The following is a 17,149-nucleotide window of genomic DNA, read 5'->3' on the forward strand; positions in this document are numbered from 1 at the left end:
GTCCTTTGCTCTGTCATTCCTCTCCCCACCCTGTCTCACCCCTTTTGTCCTTTTGCCACCAGACTGCAAGTGAGAAAGTTTCTAAAATACTATTTTGTGTTTTTATGTTGTTGCAGTGTAAGCTGTAACCATGACTACTGAAGTTGGCTCCGCATCCGAAGTGAAGAAGGGCTCTGACCAGGCAGGAGCAGATGCATCTAAGGAGAAAGCTAAAGAAGTCACAGAAAATGAGCAGAATCAGTTATCTGAGCCAGAGGAGGAGAAAGGTTCCCAGCCAGGTCCTGCAGTTGAAAGCCAAAGTAGTCCCCGCCGCCGGAAAAGAGAGAAGGATCCATCTGAGAGCAGGGGTATTTCTCGGTTCATACCCCCGTGGCTTAAGAAGCAGAAGTCTTATAACTTAGTAGTAGCCAAAGATGGAGGAGATAAAAAAGAGCCTACCCAAGCTGATATGAAAGAACAGATCTTGAATAAAGAGGATTCCCTTCCTGAAGAAGAGAGTCGGGCCAAGGGCGATGCAGAAGAAATGGCTCAGAGGAAACACTTTGAGGTTAAGGTGGAGGTCAAGGAAGAAAAGTCTTCCGTGAAAAGCAGTGCTGAGCCCCAGGTGCGTTTGAGAAGTCTAGGAATGAGAACATAGCTGCACAGGGGAAGGGTCGAATTGTTTTAGTTTTCCATTCCCAGATACTGACTCGACCTCGTGCATCTGGAATATAGAACTTGGATTATTGTATTGTAGTCTTCCCAGTGAATCCTTTTAAAATTATTCCCCAAACAGCAAAGCAAAAGAACACCAACCCAGCAACAGAACACAGACTCTCTCTTAGGTGCCCGTGTTTCTGATTGAGCAGTCTGTCAGACCTTCCCACCTCTTCAGTGAAATCCATGCTCTTTTATTTATCTTTATTTATATATTTAGTTGAGAGTAAGAAGTGGATTATATATGTTTTGTTTGTCTGTGGAAGCCTAGGTTTTCCTGTGGTTTAAGCTTTTAGAAATTTTGTTATCTCAGTGCTACTTGTAGTATAATACTGGGATATAGCCTCTTTTGTTTATTCACTTAATGCTTGAATAACTAACCTGGCAAAATGAAGGACAGAAAGTACTCTTTCTTACGTAATTTTTGAGTCTTAAAAGGCTTAAATTTAAAATGATTAGATGTATGATCATAATTCCCATTAAAGATTCTCCTTGGGGCTATGGATGTATCTAGAGCGATTGCCTACCACATTCAGAACCCTGAATAAGTTACCAGCACTAAAGAAAAGTAAATTTTGATTCTTTTTCCTATGTTGTCTTCTATAAGTCGGTTAACTTTAATGTGAACTTAATTTTTTTCTTGGTAGCCTACTGAAGAAGTAAGGAAGGACAGAGAAGAGGAAAAGATAAAGGAAACCCAGGAAGACAAAGTGGAAGGAGAGGCAGCAAATAGGGAGACCAAGGAAGTACAGACCAGTGAGCTGAAAGTAGAGGTGGCTTCTCAGAAAACTGCCAAGAAGACCAAGGCTGTCCTGGCCAAAGTGACCCTCCTAGATGGCACCGAATACAGCTGTGACCTTGAGGTGAGGCAGGAACTGAGCTGAGCGTCCTCTCAGTAGGCGGAATGAAAGTATTCTGCTCTGTGGTATCCTGGCACAGGGAACACGTTTCTTGTTGCATCAAGTTCCTACAGGCCAGTATGTTTACTTCCTTTTAAACACAATAACGACTATGTGGAAGAGTCATCATTTGCAATTCACATAGCGCTTCTTGACCAGGGTGGAGTGGGAATGAGGTTGTGCTGTGTGCTCACTGCTTGTGTGGTGTGTGTCTGTTCTGAATGACCAGCTCTGACTGTTACCTTGATAGGATGCCTTACTGGAGAAAGGATAGTTATAAGTTGATTTTTTTTTTTTTTTGGTTTTTCGAGACAGGGTTTCTCTGTGGTTTTGGAGCCTGTCCTGGAACTAGCTCTTGTAGACCAGGCTGGTCTCGAACTCACAGAGATCCGCCTGCCTCTGCCTCCCAAGTGCTGGGATTAAAGATGTGCACCACCACCGCCCGGCTTAAGTTGATTTTTAAAATAATGAAATTTTAGCAGTGAACTCTTATCCTGAGAAAGAGAATGATGTAAACCTAGGTCATTAATTTTGTTTATGATTTGTAAAACAGATAATTTATTAGTTCCGGGTTCTTATGATTTGTCTTAGCTTATTTATTTCCAGAGTAACATTTACTCACATGGTGTACACTAATATGTCCACTGAAATACTTTGAATGGATCGTCATGTTTCATGTACGACGCCATTCTCAGTGTTACTGTGAGCATATAAAAGCTTAGACTCAGTAACCTCCAGGTGGTGGAGGAGCCAGCTAGCAGCTTTGCTACCTTGGTCCTGGAACCAAGGAACAGGCCTGCAGGGTTGCAGTTTTGTCTGTCTCAAAGGTGTCTATCTTTTTTACTCCCTTTAGTCTTCTGTACATGATTTTAAAAATACACCAGTTTCCCGGCATTCATATTTAACAGCTTGATAAACACATCTGTGGCTATCTAATTGAACAATGGTTTTATTATATTTGATATTTGGGTGTATTATATTGCCAAGTGAAGATACTCGCTGAGCATTTATAGTTCTTTTCTTCATCTTTCTGTATTCTGTCTAGACCTTCTAGTCACCAAATGTGTAATTGTTCTGATACTTGAGGCATTTCAAAAATAGAGTAGCAGAGAATGAAAAATCCTTGTCTTAGCTGTTTCTTGGTGTTATAGCAAAAATCTTTAGGAAAGATAATTTATTTTTTATTTTTTTGTTTTTTTGGATTTTTCGAGACAGGGTTTCTCTGTAGCTTTTGGTTCCTGTCCTGGAACTAGCTCTTGTAGACCAGGCTGGCCTTGAACTCACAGAGATCCTCCTGCCTCTGCCTCCCGAGTGCTGGGATTAAAGGTGTGCGCCACCACCGCTCGGCGGAAAGATAATTTTTTGTTTTGTTTTTTTGAGACAGAGTTTCTCCATAGCTTTGGAACCTGTCCTGGAACTAGCTCTTGTAGACCAGGCTGGCCTTGAACTCAGAGAGATCCACCTGCCTCTGCCCCCTGAAAGCTGGGATTAAAGGTGTGCGCTGCCACCACCCAGCCAGGAAAAGTAATTTTTTAAAGAATAGATTTCAGTAGTTCTCGACTTGTAGGTTATGACCCCTTTGGGGTTTCATACCAGATATCCTGCATATCGGATATTTATGTAATGATTCATAACAGTAGCAAAATTACAGTTATAAAGTAGCAGTGAAATGATTTTATGGGTGTGGGTCATTACAACACGAGAAACTGTATTAAAAGGTCACAACATTAGGAAGGTTGAGAACCACTGGAGTAGACTGAGAAATACATGAACAAGGTGTCAATAGAGCAGCATGTGAGGAGGAGCTGCACCTTTATACTAATCTCTCATGTGCTGCAAGGAGTGCAACTGTGTTTCTGCATGGTAGAAGGAACCTAGCAGCTCCTTTAACCTTTGCGTGAGGGCAGTAACGTTATTCATGGAGATGGAACCATCGTGACTTCAGAGGCTCTACCTCTTACTATCACAGCTCAGACTGCCAACATCAGCTTAAACAGAACCTCAAGCATATCCACTAAAACTAGGAATGAGACAAGGGTGTCCCCTCTCTATACCTATTCAGTATCATGCTTGAAGTCTTAGCTAGAGCAGTAAGACAACTGAAGGAGATCAAGGTACAAATAGGAAAGGAAGAAGTTGAGGGTTTTTTTTTTTGTGTGTGTAGATGATAAGATTTTATCATCTTAAAAACTCCAGGATACTTGTATAACAAACACTTCAGTAAAGTATTAGGATACAGAAGCAACACAAAGAATATTCTTTCTTTTTTCTTGATTGTATATTGTTGTAAATTCACTGTTTTAACTTTTGTTTTTCGGGACAGGGTTTCTCTGTAGCTTTGGTGCCTGTCCCGGAACTAGCTCTTGTAGACCAGGCTGGCCTCGAACTCCCAGAGATCTGCCTGCCTCTGCCTCCTGAGTGCTGTTTTAACTTTTTTTTCTCCAAACCAACAAAGTTTATTTACCATTTCTCTTTATTTTCTGTTTTGAAACATTTTACTTTTCTTTGAAGTTTTTCATAGTTATGATTTAAAATTTTAAATGTGTGAGTATACACATGGATGAGTTATGGATACAATTTACAATTTTTCTTTCCAGATAGTAGTTTTTTGTTACATTGTGCTCAGTGTGTGGTCTACAGTGGAGGTTCTATTTTATTAAGAGTTCCTTGGAAGCAGAGTGTCCAGTCAGCACGGTTCTTTCTGAGTTTGCTAAGCTTGGCATCCTTCTTTTTCCTTTTCTTGTTTTGTTTTTTTTGAGACAGGGTTTCTCTGTAGTGTTGGAGCTTGTCCCGGAGCTAGCTCTTGTAGACCAGGCTAGCCTTGAACTCACAGAGACAACCCCCCCCCCCCCCCCCGCCTCTGCCTCCTGAGTGCTGCTGCACGGTGGTATTCTTTTCTTTATATAAAGTTTTGGATCTTTCCTTGATCGGATTAAGTCTTCTTTGTTGTCTGTGCTGTTTAACTGCTTTGATTATTGGTTCCTAAGTTTGTTAAAATGGCTCTGGAATGGTCTCTTTGGTAATTTGCTTTAGTATTCCTGTAAATTTATTTTTCCTAAAATCTTAGGCTAGATTATTAGACTGTTCAAAATTATATATTCTTGCATAGTTTTTTATTGCTTTATTAAACTTTAAATTCCTTTTGTTTGGTAATAGTTTTACTGAAGTAGGTTTATTTTGGTTAGAAATTAACTGGTCCACCTTCTGCCATTTCTTTTAATTTTGAAGTGACTTTCTTTTAAAAATTACAGTCTGACTTGTAAATGGTGAATTTGCACAAGTTTTTTTCATAGTACCAGTGTATGTGATTGAATCCTACCTTGGGTTATTTATCTCTTTGCTTGCTGCTCTTTTTCTTTGCTCTACTTTGGGGATTGTCTATACTATACAAACACACTGATTTGAAGTTGGCTCCTATGAGCTTACCCCCCTCGCGTCTTCTTTAGTGTATATTTATTAGCACTGTGATCTCATTAGAATACTACAAAGTAAAAGTGTATCTGGTAGTCTTCTGTGATAGATTCTGTTGCTCTCAGGGAATCAGTTGGTTGTGTTGCCCAACTGAAGTAGTATCCAGGGATAGAAGCTGCAACTTAGTTCTTTAATTCACCAAGAACTAAATGTGTTAGAGAAATATTAAGAATCTTGTAATTTTATGAGTCTTACTTTACATTCTCTCTTTTTTAAAATTTGGGATTGTTTAACATGTTTTTGAACAAAAGCATTTTAAGGACAAACTTTTGCAGTCAGTATATCATAAATCACCATTATAGCAATTGTGTTGAGTGATTACCTTACTCTTCAAGTACAAAGCAAAACAGAGTTGAGTAGATGCTCCGGACTCTATTCTGCAGAAGATATCATGCACCAACAGCTCACTTGAGCTCTGAGCAGGAACTTTAATATCTGAACATAGAGTGTAATTCATCACATTCTAGTAGATGTTGGAGCAGTGCAGAGGTTATGAGTAGGATACCTTTGTAATTAATGTCTCTTTCATCTAATTTTTGTTGTTGTGGTTCTTTGGTTGCTTGGTGACCTTAATTTGGGTCTACTTCTCATCAGACCTGCTCTATTTCCTCTTCACCAGTGGAGCCCAGAGGTTGATGAGCCGCGATCGGGTGCGCTCATGCTTTCCTGTCTAGTGCTGGCCTAGACACTCGGCTGATGTGCTGATGGTGCTTATCTGTGTTTCAGGAGATCCACGCCGGAAACTAGTGTCTGAGTGCCATTTGAGGAAGTAGGTGTGGGAAACTGTAGCTATTAATGAACTTTTGAGCATTGAAAAAGGCACATACAATGTAAGGCATATGCTTTTTTGACTTGGGAGAACTGTCAGTAAAGTATTTCTCTTATGGTTTTCCAGATGAATATAGTTCTTCTTTCATTTCTGTATATACTTGTGTTAATTTTCAGTTACCCTTAGATTATTTGACATGCACAGTAAAGACCTAATGATTTTTACTTGGGGCATCAACAGTGAATGGTAGAGGGGAACCATTAGAAAACTGACCATTAGCTTGGCTTGGCTTCTTTAATACCAGCACTCTGGGAGGCAGAGACAGGTGGATCAAGTTTGAGGCAGGCCTGGTCTACAGAGTTAATTCTGGGACGACCAGGACTTCACAGAGAAATGCTGTCTCAAAAAACAAATATTAATGTTGAAGGAGCGGCAGCAGCTCCCGCAGGGCTAGCTTTATACCCGAAATAATTACATGGAGACTGTATTTTTTTAAACACTGCCTGGCCCATTAGTTTCAGCCTCTTATTGGCTAGCTCTTACATATTGATCTAACTCATTTTTAATATTTTGTGTAGCACCACGAGCTGGCTTACCAGGAAAGATCTTAACCTGCATCTGTCTGGAGTGGGAGAATCATGGCAACTCCCTGACTCGGCTTTTTTTTTTTTTTTTTTTTTAGCATTTTGTTTTGTTTACTCCACCCACCTAAGGGTTGGCCTATCAAATGGGCCTAGGCAGTTTCTTTATTAATTAACCAATGAAAGCAACAGATTAGAAAGAAATCGCTCCCACATCATATTAAAAGAAAATCAGTCACTGCAGAAACTCATGAAGAGGTGGAATGTTTAGATTCATGATTTTTTTATGGAATAGATTGAAGTTTTGGAAGACCTCAATTACCAGTATAAGATTAAAACTGAGCAAAGGCCAATATGCCGTTTAAAATTTGGAACATGTTAGCTGTGTTGTTGCAGTAACCGTGTTTTGAGGTTGTCAAAAATTCACTGCATTGGTTAGCGTATTTTTATAGGTGACAGTTTAATCTGTTGCCTTTATAATATTGGGTCAGTTTGGGAAGTTCCTGTTTGTATTACTTTTAAGGGTTTTTGTCAACAAAGAACCCATCTTTAACTATGTGATGTAAATGTTACTGTATAATACTGAATGTTTTTTAATGCTAGGAAACATAATTCTGCGAGATTTTTTTTGTCTTATCTAAACATCATTTCTGCTACCTAGGTCACTGTATACATAGGTAGAATTAATGTGTTCATATATATTATTATTTTTACTGGTTTGTAAATATATATAACATTTATATGTCTATATACCCATCAATATCCATTCTCCTGTGTGTGTATATGTGACGTGTATGCATGTAAACATACATACTTTTTTTTCTTTTATTGAAAAAAAAAATTTCTGCCTCCTCCCCGCCTCCCATTTCCCTCCCCCTCCTCCCGCCCCTCTCCCCCTCCCCCCACTCCTCTTCTCCTCCCTCTCCAGTCCCAGGAGCAGTCAGGGTTCCCTGACCTGTGGAAAGTCCAAGGTCTCCCCCCTCCATCCAGGTCTAGGAAGGTGAACATCCAAACTGTCTAGGCTCCCACAAAGCCAGAACATGAAGTAGGATCAAAACCCGTGCCATTGTCCTTGGCCTCTCGTCAGCTCTCATTGTCCGCCATGTTCAGAGAGTCCGGTTTTATCCCATGCTTTTTTAGTCACAGTCCAGCTGGCCTTGGTGAGCTCCCAATAGATCGGCCCCACTGTCTCAGTGGGTGGGTGCACCCCTCGTGGTCCTGACTTCCTTGTTCATGTTCTCCCTCCTTCTGCTCCTCATTAGGACCTTGGGAGCTCAGTCCGGTGCTCCAGTGTGGGTCTCTGTCTCTATCTCCATCCATAGCTAGATGAAGGTTCAGCTTTTGTTGAGATGAACAAACTGATTCTGTCATTCGTGTGTAAATGTCAGATCAGAGTGATGCTTGACAGGGCTTACACAGCAGTGCCATGTAGAATCAACAGCTCCTTTACCTGGAGACATTGAGGTATCTGTGACATCTAGAGATAGGAATTGGTTTTCTCCCTCTACTATGTGGGTCCTGGGATTGAACTTAGGTCATCAGATTTGATGGTAAGCATTTTACCTATGGAGCCATTTCTGGCCTAGTGCCATTGTCCTTGGCTTCTCATCAGCCTTCATTGTCCGCCATGCTCAGAGAGTCCAGTTTCAACCCATGCTTATTCAGTCCCAGACGAGCTGGCCTTGGTGGGCTCCCAATAAATCAGATCCACTGTCACAGTGGGTGGGTGCATCCCTCGTGGTCCTGATTTCCTTGCTCATGTTCTCCCTCCTTCTCCTCATTTGGACCTTAAGAGCTCAGACCGTTGCTCCAAATTGAGTCTCTGTCTCTACCTCGATCCATTGCCAGATGAAGGTTCTAAGGTGATATGTAAGACATTCATCAGTATAGGATAGGGTCATTACAGGTTCCCTCTCCTAAGTTGCCCAAGGTACCAGCTGGGGACATCTCCCTGGACACCTGCGAACCCCTCTAGAGTCAAGTCTCTTGCCAACCCTAAGATGGCTCCCTTAGTTAGGATATATACTTCGCTGCTCCCGTATCCACCCTTCCTATATCCCAACCATCCCAATCCCCCGAGCTCCTCCCATCCTCCCCTTCTCATGTTTCTCATCCCATTTCCCCTTTGCCCCTTGCCACCTCACCCGCAAGTTCCCAGTTTTTGCCCTGCAATCTTGTCTACTTCCCCTCTCCAGGCGGCTGACTATACGATTTTCTTTGGGTTCACTTTCTTATTTAGCTTCTCTAGGATCACAAATTATATGCTCAATGTCCTTTATTTATGGCTAGAAACCGATTATGAGTGAGTACATCCCATGTTCCTCTTTTTGGGTCTGGGATACCTCACTCAGGATAGTGTTTTCTATTTCCATCCATTTGCACGCAAAATTCGAGAAGTCATTGTTTTTTACCGCTGAGTAGTACTCTAATATGTATATATTCCACACTTTCTTCATCCATTCCTCCATTGAAGGGCATCTAGGTTGTTTCCAGGTTTTGGCTATTACAAACAATGCTGCTATGAACATAGTTGAACAGATACTTTTGTCATTTGATGGGGCATCTCTTGGGTATATTCCCAATAGTGGTATTACTGGATCTTGGGGTAGGTTGATCCTAAATTTCCTGAGAAATCGCCACACTGATTTCCAAAGTGGTTGCACAAGTTTGCATTCCCACCAGCAATGAATGAGTGTGCCCCTTTCTCCACAACCTCTCCAGCAAAGGCTATCCTTGGTGTTTTTGATTTTAGCCATTCTGACAGGTGTAAGATGGTATCTCAAAGTTGTTTTAATTTGCATTTCCCTTATCGCTAAGGAGGTTGAGCATGACCTTAAGTGTCTTTTGGCCATTTGAATTTCTTCTGTTGAGAATTCTCTGTTCAGTTCAGTGCCCCATTTTTTATTGGGTTAATTAGCATTTTAAAGTCTAGTTTCTTGAGTTCTTTATATATTTTGGAGATCAGACCTTTGTCTGTTGCAGGGTTGGTGAAGATCTTCTCCCAGTCAGTGGGTTGCCTTTTTGTCTTAGTGACAGTGTCCTTTGCTTTACAGAAGCTACTCAGTTTCAGGAGGTCCCATTTATTCAATGTTGTCCTTAATGTCTGTGCTGCTGGGGATAAACGTAGGAAGTGATCTCCTGTACCCATATGCTGTAGAGTACTTCCCACTTTTTCTTCTATCAGGTTCAGTGTGTTCAGACTAATATTGAGGTCTTTAATCCATTTGGACTTGAGTTTTGTGCATGGTGATAGATATGGATCTATTTTCATTCTTCTACAGATTGACAACCAGTTCTGCCAGCACCATTTGTTGAAGATGCTCTCTTTTTTCCATTGAATACTTTTAGCTCCTTTATCAAAAATTAGGTGTTCATATGTTTGTGGGTTAAAATCAGGGTCTTCTACTCAGTTCCATTGATCGACTTCTCTGTTTTTATGCCAATACCAAGCTGTTTTCAATACTGAGGCTCTGTAATAGAGTTTGAGGTCAGCGATGGTAATGCCTCCAGACGATCCTTTATTATATAAGAATGTTTTGGCTATCCTTGGTTTTTTGTTTCTCCATATAAAGTTGATTATTGTCCTCTCAAGATCTGTGAAGAATTTTGATGGGATTTTAATGGGGATTGCATTGAATCTATAAATTGCCCTTGGTAGAATTGCCATTTTTACTATGTTGATCCTCCCGATCCAAGAGCAAGGGAGATCCTTCCATTTTCTTGTATCCTCCTCAATTTCTTTCTTCATAGACTTAAAGTTCTAGTCAAATAGATCCTTCACTTCCTTGGTTAGGGTTACCCCAAGATATTTTATGCTATTTGTGGCTATCGTGAAGGGTGATGCTTCTCTGATTTCCATCTCTGCTTCCTTATCCTTTGTGTATAGGAGGGCAACTGATTTTTTGTTTTTTAATTAAAGATGAGCTTAAGTTACTAAGGATGGCCTCAGACTCCTGAGCTGAAGATGTCATGTCCTCATCCCTCAGCTTTCCTGAGTAGCTGAGACTGTAGACATACATGTGACTTCCCCTTACTTTTTTTTTGGTTTTCTGTTTCAAATTTTTTTTTTCTCCCATGGACTACCTGAACCCATTCCTTCTGCTCTTGAGCCTCAGGAACTTGATAAAGACAACTGTCAAGTAAACTGGTTTTCAGGACCTGTAGGTGGAGTTTCCCTGTCCTGCAGTTGCTCTCAAATAATCACTCAGAAGCTTAATATTAATTCGAAATGTTGAGCCAATAGCTCAGGCTTGTTACTAGTTAAATTAACCCATATTTACATATTACCATATTACACTTAAATTAACCCATATTTCTTACCTATGCTTTGCCTCATGAATTGGTACTCCCATTACAGGGTGCCCATCTTGCTCTCTCTGTGTCTGCCGGCCACTCTCTTACTGCGCCCTTCTTCATCCCAGTATCCTCAGTTTGCTTGTCCTGCCTAACTCTGTCCTGCCTTGCTATAGGCCAGTCAACTGCTTTATTAAATTAATGAGAGTAGTACATATTCACAGTGTAGAGAAGGATATTCCACAGCGAAAACCTTTTTGTCGTCATTGAAGTTGGTGTTCTTCTGAGGAAGAGCAGTGCAGGTGAAGATTAACAGGGTAAAAGAATGCTTCAGACATTTGCCAGCCTCGCAGAGGTGGAGGTGACAAGTAGATTGGATAGCGGTGCATTGTTAGTGAGGGTTATAGTTAAGCTAAAAAATTGACTCTGGAAATGGCTTGATTGTCATGCTTTCTCTGGCTTATGAATCAATAATTTATTATGACTTCATGCATTTCCTTTTATCCAGAGCTTAGTATATTTTCATAATTTTGTTTTAGATTGTTAAGGCCCTTTTTGTTACTGTTCATGAAAGTTGCTATTTGTTTTATTTTATTATCTGTTGATAAATTTGATCATATACTTGTATTTTAAATCTTTTGAGGATTATTATTATTACTGTTTTTGAGAAAGTCTCAAAGTGTATTTAGCCCTGGTTGGCCCAGAACTCTCCATGTAGAGGTTTACCTGCCTCTGCCTCCACGGTGTTGAGATGAAAGGTGTGTACCATCCTATAACAATATCCAGTGAGGATTATTATTTTTTTAATGAAAGTTATATCAACTTTTATTATGTTATTTAAATGATATATGACAACCTAGTTTGGTACTAGAGCTCAGTTGCGAGGAATATTAGGGTTGCCTGAACTCTGCATGCTGGCTCTAGACACTTGGCTGTAGGACTCTCTGTGATGCTGCTGTTGAAGTCATTTACACACTTGGTGTGCTAAAACAGCGGGTTCTTTCCTCTAAGGAAAAGCACAGTAAGGTTTATTTGAAGTCATGTGTCTAGCCAGGAGATTGTTTACTTTCCTGGTGACTCTTTATATGTCTTGGACAAGTAGCTTCCTGCCTTTTCTTCTGTTCTCAGATTGCAAAGTAAGAATGAAAACATTGGCTTCCTTTATTTCTAGGATTGAGCTGGGTTTTCTAGCATTTGCAAATCTGTATATATGTTTTAGAGTTGGAAAATTAGTGTGGACGTTCAGGAAACTTTCGAAGCGTGAGTACATGTGCATTTTGAGTAAAGGCTCACATTTTCCTCTGGCATCTGCGAGTTTTTCCCACATGTTGATTTTGTCTGAGAATTGAAGGCATTGTTGTAACCCACGCAGGAATGTCATAACCATTTTTCCTAAGGCAATCAGAATGCAAGCTCTCAACAGCAATGTTCTGTGGTGAAAGTATTCATCAGAAAGCAGAGAATGTGTCAAGGCCCCCAGGCCACCTTTGTACTGATTTTGGGTCTAAAAAAATCATATTTGGTATCCTTGTTTTCTGAAGTGGTATGTGTTTGTGTCTGTGTTTGTCTCCCCAGGTTTGTTTTCAGACTACCATCGTGACACAGGTTGATACAGTTACATCTATTCAGCCATCCACATACTTTTGGAGGATCTAGAAGTTGTGATACTCCATAAAATCCCACATAGAAGCGGGGGTGGAGCGGGAAGAAGAGAGGAGACAGTGTGTGTGTGTGTGTGTGTTGAAACTGGGAATAATTTATGTGCAAATTTAAAATTTCAGTGACTAGATCCAAATGTATCTCTGACCAACTCTCTACTCTTAGATTAACAAAAGGGCTTAAGGTGACAGTTCTGCCCAAGGACTTGATTTTTAAAGTGGACAAAGCTGTCATGCCATGACTAAGAACATGAAGTTTTTAGTCCCACTTGAAGAAGCTGTAGAGCTTAGAGCCATGGGAGCCAGCCTGGCCTCGTAAGCAGGTCACTTTGTAGTTGGTCACTCAGGCTTTCTGCGCCCTCCCCAGACATACAGTGATCTCATCCTGCACTTCCCAAGTTGTCTATTCTCCTCCAAGTTTCTGGTCATATAATCTGTCTTTTGTGTTCCTCATCTACATGACTCCTTGGGGGCTTACAATGTCTGACTCAAATCCAGCTCAGAGTGTTTTCTCTTCCTGTGAACCTGTTTGTCTGTTGGTTTGTTCATCATTCACGCAGTGTCCTGTGGAAGACTCTCCAGTGCTATTGAACAGCCGCTGAGCTCTTGTTGATTCTTCTTTCACCTAAGTCTGCTTCCTTTTCCCCTTCAGAATGAAAATGTAAGACTTTGCCTAAGCCATGGCTCCTAGAAACTAATTATTTCCATTTACTTTCTTGTACATTTATATACTTAAAAATAATTCAAGACAGGGTTTCTCCGTGTGGCTCTCTGGCTGTCTTGGAACTTGCTCTGGCTCTGTGGCCCAGGCTTGCCTAGAACTCAAATCTACATTCTTCTGCCTCTAGAGGGATTAAAGGTATGTGCCACCACATGTGCCTACATTTGTATGTTTTTTATCCTTCTTTGCTAAGATACCTTGATTACATTGTTGTAATATGAGCGGCGGGGCTGCGTCCCCGGCACCCAGCCGCCCGCATGGCTAGCTTATGCCCCGAAATAATTACACGGAAACTGTATTCTTTTAATCACTGCCTGGCCCATTAGTTCCAGCCTCTTATGGGCTAGCTCTTACATATTGATCTAACCCATTTCTAATATTCTGTGTAGCCCATGAGCTGGCTTACCAGGAAAGATCTTAACCTGCGTCTGTCTGGAGTGGGAGAATCATGGCGACTCCTCACTCGGCTTCTTTCTCCCAGCATTCTCTTCTGTTTACTCCACCCACCTAAGGGTTGGCTATCAAATGGGCTAAGGCAGTTTTCTTTATTAGTTAACCAATGAAAGCAACAGATAAGATACAAGAACCACCTCCATCATTTCCCCTTTTTTCTGTTTAAACAAAAAAGAAAGGCTTTCACTTTAACATAGTAAGATTACATATAGCAAAACAGTTATCAAGCAAGAATTACAGTTATAATATTTATATCTATTTTATCTTTTATCATAATTAAGGAAAACTATAAATAACCATTCTTCAACTCCATCAAAGACTCCAGAAGGATATAATATTACCTAAGCAAACAAGAAATAAGAAAACTCTAGAAATGACAGAGACATCTTGCTGCCTGGACAGTCACCAAAGTTCTTTTGTTCCGTTGGGGCATCCATCTTCAGCCTACAGGCCCATAGTTTTCAGCAGACATTTCCATGAATCAGGAAAATTCCAAAGACAGTTCAGTCACTTTCTGCTGTGTCCTGCAGAATGTCTCGTAGACTCTTTCATGAACCAGGAACCCCAAAAGACTATCTCACCTTTAGGCAAGTTCAGCAGTCCTCTTTCTGCAGGTTCTCTGTGTCCAGTTTATGCAACAGTCCAGGCAAGAGCAGTTTCTTGCCCAAATGGCTATCAAACTCCTTAAGGAGCCTCTTCGATGCCCATCTTCCTCTTGAAGTAGATTGTGCTGCCAGGAGCAGACGTGTCTCATTGTCATGAAAAGCCCTAAGTTATTAAAACATTTAAATGCCATATTCTGCAGTCTTTGAAAGATATGAAGAATGCCTATCTAGCTGAAATATATCTATGCACATCTAGAAAATCTAACTAACATGACTAAAAGCTTGACAATTATCTATGATTATCCATTAGCAACCTATATTTCCTAATTATACATTACATTTTTAAATGAACTACACAATCACAATACCTTAATCAAGATCAGAAATACATATACATATAACAAAATTGACCTTCAAATCCACACCAATGCAAATTATTTATATCTATATCATATCCCCCTTTAAATGTAAAAGAACATTTATAAACCATATTTGGGAACATGGGCGCAGTTTTTCTCTCCAAACTGCTTCCTGCTGAATGGGGGCGCTGTTATTCAGATCTTTCATGGTGTAACCTATGTGTCAGGGTCATCTCGGTTGGCAGTTGAGTGAAGTAATTTTCTGAAGGTGTTCACAGCAACCTTTCAGGAGGGCGTGGTCTATCATACCATATTGGGATAGACGCAATCCACAGAGTCTCATCCTCTGTGAAAACAAAAGAAGACCCTCTCCAAAGCATCATATCCTTAGACCCATATTCTGAAATCATAATACCCTTATGTCCATTCTGGTTTAGCTTGGCAGCCCATATAATGAAATGTCTCTCTGTACTTAGCTCCTTCACAGTCAAAAATTTTAAAGAAAACACAATAATACAAAGAATCCAGACTCTGTGAATTTTCCATTTTTACATGGCTTATTTTTCTTTATCTATAACTATCTGTACTCTGTTTCTTTAAAAACTTTACCCTTTTTTAAAAACATTAACTTTATTCTTTATATATATTTTTTTCTCTCTCTCAAGCCTACGTACATTCATCCAACAGTGTCTGAATCAGTTCTATTGTGAATCTGTAATTTTTTTACTATCCAGGAGCACTTTGTTTTGTGCTTTTAAATCGCTAAGTGCTTAAGAATCTAAGCTGTGACATTCCTAGGTCAAAAACAGGTACTGCTTGCTTGCCCCGCCCAGTCCAACATGGCGGAGCCGCTCGTGCCTCTGATCCTTGCACATTGCACCAGTAGCATGGTGGAGCTGCTTGTGCCTCTGAGCCGCAGCACAAAATGACTTCCTTTTAGGCACACAGTGAGTCTAGTTGCCATCAAACAAATCGTAGCACTTTACTCCAAATGCTCCATTCAAAAGCTCTGTCTCCTGCAGGAGCCAGACAGAGATCGCGATGGCGGCACAGCCCAGAAAGCCGGCATTTTAAAACAGCCAGTGTTTTCCTGTTGCTGAGTCAGGACAATTTCTTTGCAGGATGCAACCCACAAACAGCAAAAAGCTGTCTTAAATTTTTTCTGTGTCCTTTTTAAGCCCTCTCAGGTTTTACGTGGAGTTCATTAGCACGTTGGGTGCCACTCTGTTGTAATATGAGCGGCGGGGCTGCGTCCCCGGCACCCAGCCGCCCGCATGGCTAGCTTATGCCCCGAAATAATTACACGGAAACTGTATTCTTTTAATCACTGCCTGGCCCATTAGTTCCAGCCTCTTATGGGCTAGCTCTTACATATTGATCTAACCCATTTCTAATATTCTGTGTAGCCCATGAGCTGGCTTACCAGGAAAGATCTTAACCTGCGTCTGTCTGGAGTGGGAGAATCATGGCGACTCCTCACTCGGCTTCTTTCTCCCAGCATTCTCTTCTGTTTACTCCACCCACCTAAGGGTTGGCTATCAAATGGGCTAAGGCAGTTTTCTTTATTAGTTAACCAATGAAAGCAACAGATAAGATACAAGAACCACCTCCATCATTACATTTTCTTTTTTGTGTTCCTAATCTGTTTTTCCTTCTGCCCCACCTCCCTATGAATGTGCTTTTTAAATGCTTAGGAACAGTTGACTGACTTGTAGAAATTCTTCAAAGCCTTAATGAGTGAAAACAGGTTCATTATGTTTCTGAAAAGGGTTGGCCAAGTTCACAAGTTCAGGAGTAAGAGCTACAGAGATGAGCCCCCAGGAATTGGCAGCCTGGAGAGAAATGTGCATTCCAGAAGTTGGGAGTTCTTTGCTTTCCTTGACGTAAATTGCTGACTGTGTTGGGCTTGAAAAGGTGAATTTAATTATGATTCCTGTCTTTAATAATGTTTTCTCTTAAAAGGATGGTTTGAATTTTGAATAGTAATGAAATTCTGTAATACTCTTTCCACTCTTGGTTTCAAAATACCAGGGTTGGTTTTCTTCCTGTGAATCAATAGTATTTTGAAAGCAATAAACTTACCATTTGAAAGTCACTTGTAGCTGTGAGTAGTCTTCACTTCTTTTCTTACTGATCTTCCTCCCAGGCACTGAGACTAGGTGGTTAGCATTCAGTAGATTTTGACTGTACCCACCTGTTGGTAGTGAATGAAAAAAGAAAAGGAGGACTTGACTGCTCCTGGGTGTGGTGGTGGAGAAGGTTTATTGTAGATGAGAGGGAGAGCCGAGCCAGAGTCAAGGACATCTGGTACAGTCCAGAGTGATCCTGACCCTCCAGACCAGGAGAGTAAAGGGTAGACAAAAAGACTGAGTAACCAAAATGTCTGGATTATATAGGGAAGAGGCACAGCGGGAGAGCAGGGTATGCCAGCTGTACCCTGTAACTAACCGCTAAAGACTGAGGGATGCTGGGAGAACCTGGATGGTGGCCAGACCCACTTTGCTATGTTAGGCACCTCAGTTACCTTTGGTCCTTGGATTGAGACCCAACAAGTAGCTGAACAGGAACGAGTCTTTGGGTTGTTTCCTCTTTAGACAGTGAAGGACTTTGTAAGTTGCTGTGGGAGACAGAGGTCCAGAATACA

At 40.8% G+C, this 17,149-nt stretch overlaps 1 protein-coding gene across 26 annotated transcripts in view; it reads left to right on the forward strand.

Annotated features, from left to right (window-relative positions):
* Positions 1-17,149, forward strand: part of Epb41l2 (erythrocyte membrane protein band 4.1 like 2) — a 179,767-nt gene that overhangs the window by 88,880 nt on the left and 73,738 nt on the right. For all 26 annotated transcript variants that reach the window (XM_057761995.1, XM_057761999.1, XM_057761996.1 and 23 more), the window contains exons 2-3: positions 117-604; positions 1,344-1,559. In XM_057761995.1, coding sequence (XP_057617978.1) covers positions 131-604; positions 1,344-1,559 — 690 coding nt within the window. In that variant the 5' untranslated portion in view covers positions 117-130. The remainder of the gene's footprint in view (positions 1-116; positions 605-1,343; positions 1,560-17,149) is intronic.

This window comes from Chionomys nivalis, chromosome 2 (assembly GCF_950005125.1).
Source record: "Chionomys nivalis chromosome 2, mChiNiv1.1, whole genome shotgun sequence".
NCBI classification, from domain to species: domain Eukaryota; kingdom Metazoa; phylum Chordata; class Mammalia; order Rodentia; family Cricetidae; genus Chionomys; species Chionomys nivalis.